This window comes from Aquarana catesbeiana, linkage group LG06 (assembly GCF_042186555.1).
Source record: "Aquarana catesbeiana isolate 2022-GZ linkage group LG06, ASM4218655v1, whole genome shotgun sequence".
In the NCBI taxonomy this organism is placed as follows: Eukaryota; Metazoa; Chordata; class Amphibia; order Anura; family Ranidae; genus Aquarana; species Aquarana catesbeiana.
In genome coordinates, this window is record NC_133329.1 from 130,538,133 (window position 1) to 130,547,079 (window position 8,947).

At 43.5% G+C, this 8,947-nt stretch overlaps 1 protein-coding gene across 1 annotated transcript; it reads left to right on the plus strand.

Moving 5' to 3' along the window:
- The first annotated feature begins 2,844 nt into the window (after positions 1–2,844).
- Positions 2,845–8,611, plus strand: LOC141148920 (histone H3.3A). The gene is made up of 4 exons (XM_073636800.1): positions 2,845–2,985; positions 6,336–6,476; positions 7,931–8,084; positions 8,166–8,611. The coding sequence occupies exons 2-4, from the start codon at positions 6,349–6,351 to the stop codon at positions 8,292–8,294; spliced, it is 411 nt and encodes a 136-aa protein (XP_073492901.1). The 5' UTR covers positions 2,845–2,985; positions 6,336–6,348; the 3' UTR covers positions 8,295–8,611.
- The last annotated feature ends 336 nt before the right edge of the window (positions 8,612–8,947 follow it).

Here is an 8,947-nt window from a genome sequence, read left to right on the forward strand (position 1 = left end):
ACTAGACACTTTCACCTCCTTTCTGCCCGGGCCAGTTTTCAGATTTTAGCACTGTCATGCTTTAATGGCAATTAATTAGTCATGCAACGCTGTACCAGAGTTCGGCGGGTAATAGATGATTGGGCTGGAGGAGGACTGAGCATCACCGCCAAGGGCTACATGGTGAACACCTCGAGGACAAATCAGCTGTTCCACACACCCCACATGCCCTTGGCTATTTATCCCGGGCCTGGCTTTCCCATCTCCGGGCCCAGGACCTGCTGAGTATTGGGGAGGGAGCTGAGCGGACACATGTCCACTCTCCTCCCCTTCTTGTTGCTGACCCAAAAGTGACGTGTATGACATCACTTCCGGGTCCCCATTGACAGTTTCCCTGGCCATCAAGACTGGGAAAAGAATGTAAAGTAGTAAGATCTGCATTGCAATACATTCAGTGGAGCACAGGGGAGAAATCCAGGGTCTTTTAGAACCTGTCACAAAAAAATCACCACATAGAGGACTTTGTCACCTAGGTGATGAAAAAAAAAGTAAAACGATTTTTTTTTCAGTGTAAAAATCTACAATTACAACCAAGCACATATAATCCCCCCCCCCCCCCCAAAAAAAAATTGAGGCCTCCCCGCCCCCACATATATGCATGTACAAACCTAAACACACACTTTAGGGTGTCTACACCTGAAAACGTTGGTTGCGATACACAATACATATCACCACGCCTATGCTGGAATTAGAGCAATAATTCTAGCATTAGACCTCCTTCATAAGGCTAAAAAAAGCTTTGTTAAAAAAAAAACTGGCTCCTAACTTTTTTGTTACTACTTGCTACTAGGTTCAAAGCAAATTTGTCAAGCCCTGACCGAGTTGCATGGAGGGCCTAAAATCCAAGCTGCAACTTTTGGGCTTTCAAAGGGCATAAATTAGGCATCTAATTTCCTGACCACGCATCACATTTCTGGAGGCCCTGGAGTGCCAGGACAATGGAAACGCCCACAAAATGACCCTATTTCGGGAAAGCAAACACTCCGAGGTGAGTCCTTTTGAAAAGGTTATTTTTTGCCACAAGTTTTTGGAAAATGCAGGAAAGAAAAGGAAAATGTATTCTTTCTTTTTTTTTTTTTTTTTTTTTTTTACACAAAATCGTCAATAAACATATTTCTAACACAACAACATTTAAATAACACTGGCAGTTGAAGATGACATTTATTTTTAAAAAATGTTATACCAGAGTTGAAAGAGGGACATTTGATGAGGAATGAGGGACAATAACCCTACGTTCACACCTACGCGTTTTGTAGTGCGTTTTGCAGTGTGCAGAAACGCACTACAGTCCATTTACAATGGTTTCCTAGGGTTTACATTTATGCATTTTACAGCCGGTGCATTTTTGGAAAGAGTCAGGGACTTTTTTTCCCTGCGTTTTGCATGCAATAGACTTCACCAAGTGTTGCCTTTGTGATGCAATTTGCAGGGTTTTTTTTCCCTTTAAAAACACTGTATATAGCTGGTTGCAAAGGAGCGTCCGGTAAGCCGGCCACAGCGTTCTTAACAACCGATGAGTCATTAGCTGTCAGGGGGCTTCCTCACTGACAGATGAATGTAAAAAAAAAAATGGTGTGGTCCCCCCCAAATTCATATGAGGCCCTTTGGGACCCCCCACGGCAAAGTTAACAAAAAAAAGTGTGAGGTCCCCCCAAAATCCAAACCAGACCCTTATCCTAGCATACAGCCCGAAAGGGAGGGAAAGGGAGGGAATGAGCGAGCGCCCCCCTCCCCTCCTGGACCATACCAGGCCTCATGCCCTCAGCATGGAGACAAGGTTCTTTGGGGCGAGGGGGGGGGGGCAAAGCTGAAGACTCATAGGTTGTTAAGGACGTGGCAGCCCGCTCCTTAGCAACCAGCTATATACAGTTTGTTTAAACAGAAAAAAAACCCAAAATATATGAAAACTACATGCAAAAAAGCATCAAAAACGAGGGTTTAAAAACACAAAACACACAGCAAAACGTGCCTGAAAAATGCATCAAGTGCAGCCCCCATAGATGTGAACCTAGACTGAGGGTTTGTTCGCACTGGAATGCAGTGTGGGAAACTTGCGTTCTGTGCATGTTTCACGCACTGCGTTCCAAACTGCTGTGAGTGTCAACATATTGCTAACGACACCCTAAATACAGATCACAAATGCAGTGCTTTTCCCTGCACCCAGCACGTTCCTGCGAGATTCGCATGTCAGCTGACCCTAAGACCCCATTCACACCGGCACGAAAAACATGTGTCATGCCTGCGGTACTATTAAGTGTTATTGGCACCACAAATGCGTCTAGGAAACGCGCATTTTAGTCCTGTAAAAATGTGAAGTATAAAAACGCACAAAGCTCGCCTCCCAGAAAGCTTCTTTTGACTTGTTTGTCGCGTGTATGGTGGCCCATTTAAATGGATATGCTGCCCTATGGGGTCACACATTAAAAGGGGCCAAATATAGAGTGAAAATAAATGCAACAGAGGTGTGAATGGGGCCTAAGAGTTTTTATTTTCAAACTAAGGACGGTCCCTCTAAATAAAGGACAGTTGGGAGACATGCACAAGCATTGGGATAATGATATCACACTGTCTTTATTTCTCATAGAACTGATAGATAATATCGTTTTTATTGTGATAACTCCAGTCATCGATAAGTGAGGCTGCCACAAACACGTTCTCCTCACATCTTTTCTTGTTGTGATTTCTCACATTGTGCTCCTATGAGCCACCACACAGGCAGAGCGGGGAAAGGGGGGGGGCGGGAGGCTCGTTTCGCCGCACTCTTCCAACTATCCAATCCCCGAGCGCTTCATGTGCCCTCGGCCAATGGCTGCCTTCCCGCTAGGAGACAAAGAGCAGACGTCAGCGGTGACGTAGCGCTGGGTATATAAGAGCGGGTGGCGGGCACAGCCGTACGTTATTTCTTGCCTCGTTTGACCGTCTGGATCGTGATCTCGGGACTGCTCGGTAAGTGGGCACTGCGGCGGCGCGCCATTGGCGCCGGTTCCGGTTATGGGTTCGCGCTCTTCTCATTCTAGTACATATATTTAGGACCGTGACTTCTTTATTTTTGCGGTAGGGTTACCGAATTCGGTTCCGGTGTCCTCCGGTCATTTTTTATTTAAAATATTTTTTCCGGTATGGGGGGGCACTATGCTGGTGTTTTAACGGTGTTGTGCCGGTATCGGTTAGGTAGGTACCGGTCGCGGGGTCAGACGGTAAGTTCACCCCCCCCCCCTTCCTCCCGTGTTCCCGGAGCTCGCTGGGCGCCATGTTGTCTCGTCGTTTGAGGGAAGAGGCTGAACGTGAGGAGAAGCTGCCCTGTAATGGTGGCTGGGGCCCCTGGATCGGTGGAGGTGGAGCGGGGGGCCCTTAGTGTTGTCCCTGATTGGGTGAGAGCGGCCCCGGTGCCCCCCGGGATCCGTACGGGATCATACACCGGGATGGGGGACGGAAAACAACAACAAGCCTTCTTGTCGTGTTTCAAATGGCGGATCCCGCATTTCTGTCCTTCTGATTGGGAAACCTCCCCTCCCCCCCACACTGCCTACACACCCCGGCTGTGGCCGACACGGGGCGCATTTTTTTTTTTTCCCTGCCGGGACACTCACACCGGGAACTTCCATTTCACTTCAAAATGTTTATTTTACTGCTTTTCGTGGCTGTTGAGAGATCACATAATGGCGGGTGAGTGGAAGGTGCAATGACATCGATCCGCCGCTGGGGGCGCCAGAGCACTGACTTCTATGAGAGACACTGAGCGCAGCGCGCGCCGCATTCCCACCATCTCCTCCTCCCTCCTGTGTTGTGTCATCCACTCCACTCTCATCATCATCATCACTCTGTACGGGGTGGCAACTTTTTTTTAGGGAGATTCCAGTTTCAGCTTGTAGATGAGGAGCAAATCAGCCCTTGTTTATGGAAGCTCCTGCAATAGATGGTGCAAGCAACAAAGTAGGTCGCAACAGCCCTGTGTGAAGATTTCACTGGCCTTTATGGCTTAATTTTTTGTTGTGTGTTTTTGTTTGGGGTTTTTTTCTCGTTCTTTCCCTAGAGTCAGAACTGCTGATTTACAGCCACATCCTCAAGCACCAGCTGCATATTGCTCTGGATTTATACAGGAACAGTGATGGCAGAAAAGACTAGGTAGTCCACCCAGTCTGCCTTGTTTTTATGCTTTGTATTTTATATATATTTTCCCAAGCATGTGTTAATCCAATTTGATTTTGACTCCCCACCTCTGTTGGAAGCTTATTCCATGCATCAACTGCTGCTTTGTGAAAATGCTTACTAAGATTACCTTTGAATGCTCTAGTTTGAGGTCATGTGGCCATGATCTTGGTGAAGTGTTCTCCATGTCATCACTCAGACCTTTTACCAATTTTGTTGCTGGTCATTGGATTTGTTCTAATCTCTCCTTTTTTTTTTTAAAGATGCATTGCACACTGGTTCAACGACTAGTTCACACCACAAACTCAGTCCTGATGTGTTTCTACATGCATGCATTTTAGGCTGGATATACACTATGCAACTTTATTTAGATTTCATAAAACTGAGGTCAACCCTAAAATTTCCTTTTGTGTTCAATCAGATAGGCCCTTGCAGTTGTATAGTGTGTATCCAGCTTTAATCCTCTCCAATGTGTTCCAGTGGTTTTTTGTTTCTTATGTCATCTTGCAGATGAAACCCTGCTATAAAACACTGGACTGCATGTGGTGTGAATATATATATATATATATATATATATATATATATATATATATATATATATATATATATATATATATATATATATTTATTTTTATTTTTTTCCTCTCCTGCTGGTGCTTAAAAAAAATGTATTTGCTTACTGGTGGCCTCTAAAATGTCACTGCAGCTGTGTTGTCACACTAAATCTCACACTATAAATCACATGAACTTTACCCGATAAATGTTTAGCAAGGAACATGCATTTCACAATATTTTATGCTACCATTCTGTAAATTGCCTCCAGCATTGCTCCTGTTTCTTCTTGTTGGAGGCTGCTCTTTTGCTGAAGCCAAGAGCCACTAAACAGTAAGGCAAAACTAAACCCATCCATTTCAAAAAATACATTTCTGGAATGCTTGGATTAACTGTCACATTTGCTTGTGTTAACCAACTGTCAAACCATCAAATGGTTTGACAGTTGTCATAACTGGTCACGTGCAGCAACATAGCAGTTGCAGATTAAACAGAAGCAGCTTAGCTATAAAGTATATGTAAACCAAAAATCCATTTCTTTTGTTAATTTTGAGGTAAATGGTTTTTACACTTGTAGGTTTAGTAAAATACCTAGTGATCCTACCACAAAGGTCTTTGTTCTCTTCTGTTAAAGTGAAAACACTTATGTTCTGCTTTTTCAGTCACCGTTTAAATGTGGCTACACATTGGTATGATCAACTGTTAGGATCAGGAAAGCCACCTGGGAGATTTACTATGGTAAAATGCATGTAGGCTGGAAGTGGCTGCAGGAGACAAGCTGACCATGCATCAAGGGGTGAAATGTCAGTTTTCAGTAGGGCTCTATAGGCAGAGTGCCTAAGTTGTGGGTTCCCCCACTTTACAGCTATATCAATGTTTTATACTCTTAGCACACTGGAGACCCAGAGCACCAACTTGAGCAGTAGTGTTTGCACACACTGCAGATGGTGAGGAATGCTGCAGCCCCCCCAAGCTTTCTTTTGGTGGTATTTGATCACCTGTGTTTTTCATAAAAAAACAATTTGGAGGAAAAAACAACCGTCTTATATTTTGTTATAAAATTTAGCAAACGGGTAATTTTTCGCCATTGGTGGGCACTGATAAGGTGGCAGTGATGGGCCATTGATTGGCACCACTGGTGGCATTCAGCATTGATAGGTGGCACTGGGGGTACAGATGAGGTGGCTGTTCCTCTTTGGGACTGTTTGGCTTTTTGAGGAGAAAAAATGATTACTGATCTTTACACCACATGATCAGCTGTCATTGGCTGACAGCTGATCATGTGGTAAGGATTGGCCCCTTACTCTGATCATCTGAGTCTCATTGACTTGGATCAGAGCATGGCCTGCAGGGAGCATGCAAAGGGGAGGATGTCTTTTGACTGCCTCTTGGCAATGTAGGTCCATGCTGTAATCTGGCTATAGCGTGGATGGGAAGAGGTTAAGATTCAAGTTTGCTTTGTTTCTGTATTTTTACATGTTTGATAAAATTCATCAATTTTGCCTAAACCAAACCTGCATGGCTGTTAATGAGTAGCTATGGGAGAATTGCAGAACTTACTAATGTGTATTCTTATATATATTTTTTTTTTTTAGATTTTGCTAAACAATGGCCCGTACAAAGCAAACTGCCCGTAAGTCAACTGGAGGAAAGGCTCCCAGGAAGCAGCTGGCTACTAAAGCTGCCAGGAAAAGTGCTCCCTCTACTGGAGGTGTGAAGAAGCCTCACAGATACAGGTAATGACCTTTGCCTTGAGATGTATGTGACACTATTGCACTGCGTTGTATGTGGTAATGTCAAGTGTTAACTTGTAGTAAGGCAGCCTATTCAACTGAATAGGCTACCTTATGCATCAGACATGGTGCATGTAACATCTGTGGTGGCGCACCACATGTGCTTTAGTGCATGCCTTTCTGTGAAGTGTTGTAATGTCATTCTGTATTGGTGGCCCCGCTTGTGCTGACATGACTGGGTTCTTGTAATTCCTTGGAGAAAGCGGTTGAAGTTGCTGACTATCTTCTGAAAATGCTAGTTGTCTGGTTTCAGTACTTGGGTCCCTGTCCCAGGACAAGCATTGAGATCTAATTTGGTGCTCTTAACTGTTTCCTTGTCAGTTGTGCAGTCACTGACATTTGTTGAAGCCAACATGTCTGACATTCAGAAAGGCTAGCAATTACAGCCTGTCTAACAACCTCTTGTAACTAAAGCATGCACATGACATAATAGGAGCCCCTCCAACCATGTGTTCATCATTTAGTTTAACGTTGGTTGTAGTATTTGGGGCCCACTTAGTTGTGGGCATGGCTTTGTCTGTCTTGCTGACACGCATGACATGACTTGTTTTGATTTAAATGGTGGCTGGGCAGCAGGGTGACCTAGCAAACAGTGAGGCTCTTGCTAAAATCAATGATATGGTTGTGCCTCTAGAACTTGACATAATACTGAGTGTTTGATATGAAATGCAGCCACTGGTGTGCCTCAACATGCATAACTTTATTAGTATACATCCACAATGTTGGTGTTCTGATTGAACAGAACTTTAGTGATGGAAGCTACCCACCTCCTTCCACACTTCTGTGGGCCAATAGGAATGTGAGGGGTTTGGCTTGGAGGAAATCTCCACACTAGGGAGTCATTGTTGGGAGCTTTGCTTGATTATAAACTGGCCAGCGTTCAGGTGGAAGAGAATGCTAAGATTCTATAGGCATGTGCAGGGGCTGTGCTTATACTAATCGCTGGTTTTCAGTGACTTGTGTTAATGTTTGACTTTAACATTAAACTAAAAGTTAAGTTGGCTAAAACTGGCTTACTGTTGGGATGTTTTATTTATACTGTAGTAGGTCAGTCTTTAAAAAAAAAAGGTGCCTTTGCAAAATGCAGAATTGACACAAATTGCCCTAAAATTAAGCTTGTGAGTGGTTCAAGCCTGCCTTAAGCCATAGCATTACAACATTGGGCACTATGAGGACAAGCAACTGGCATCTTTACAACCAGTGATGTCAGTTTGCCATTTCTGTTAGCACTGAGGTCACATTAGAGAGAGAAATGTAAGAATACTAGCTGGTAAGGATGGAGAAAGAAGTAACATCTAATGTTGGGTGGCTCACCAGTGGATGCTGCTGTGATATGTAAAATAGCAGGCATGGTTTGATATGGAGCTGGTATTAATGACTATTATTTATTTTTCCAGGCCTGGTACTGTGGCTTTGAGAGAAATTAGGAGATACCAGAAGTCCACTGAGCTACTGATCCGCAAGCTTCCATTCCAGCGTCTGGTGAGAGAAATCGCTCAGGACTTCAAAACTGACCTGAGGTTCCAGAGTGCAGCTATTGGTGCTCTGCAGGTGTGTATGAACAAAGCATGTAAAAGTGAATAATCTGACTTTTGACTCTTTATACTGATTTAGTTCAATTTCTGTTTTCAGGAAGCAAGTGAGGCATACCTGGTGGGTCTCTTTGAGGACACCAACCTGTGCGCTATTCATGCAAAGAGAGTAACAATTATGCCCAAGGACATCCAGCTAGCAAGAAGAATCCGTGGGGAACGTGCTTAATTTTTATTTTTTTTCTGGAAGCTGTTTTTGATCTTAGATTTTTTTTTTTTTGTTTTTTTTACAAATGTACATAAAGTGTGATGTCTCCTTATTTTATAAAGGGTTTGTTAACTGTAGAGTAGTTGACAGTAAATTGGTAGTACACATTTTATATGACATTCCCTTACTCCTCAGGTTTTTCAGAAAATTTGTATCTGCAGCTAGTCTACTTCTGTGGCCCTGCCCATTAAGAGTCTGCATGCCTTGGCTCCATTCTCTCCATACTTTTGGTATATTTCAGTGTAACTCCATTGTAAATAAACTTTCCACTACCTCAATGGTCTTGCTGTCTTGAGATTGAGTTGGGTTGAAACAAAGCTCCCCACATAGGGGATTTTAAGTTGCTTGCTACAGCTTTGGCCAATTTGTACTAGTGGCAAAGAATTACAAAAAATTGAGCATGGTAGTATTACATTTAGACATGCCACATGGTGCTAGGGTTTTTGGTGGGTAAACATAATAGGTTTTCCAAAATTCTTTTTTTTGGTCTGGACAAAATTCAGAGTTCTTAATTTTTAGATCTAGGAGCTAGCTGAAGACAAGTAGTCTGGTAAGCTGTGCACCCGGACCTTGGTGCATTCTTTACAGCATGCTATGATATAATTTTTTTTTTT

Bases quoted from the DNA above. Each gene is read 5' to 3' on its own strand.
- LOC141148920 (XM_073636800.1), top strand. From the start codon at position 6,349: ATGGCCCGTACAAAGCAAACTGCCCGTAAGTCAACTGGAGGAAAGGCT. The intron at 6,477-7,930 runs GTAATGACCTTT...TTATTTTTCCAG, and splicing joins AAGAAGCCTCACAGATACAG to GCCTGGTACTGTGGCTTTGA. The intron at 8,085-8,165 runs GTGTGTATGAAC...TTCTGTTTTCAG, and splicing joins CAGCTATTGGTGCTCTGCAG to GAAGCAAGTGAGGCATACCT.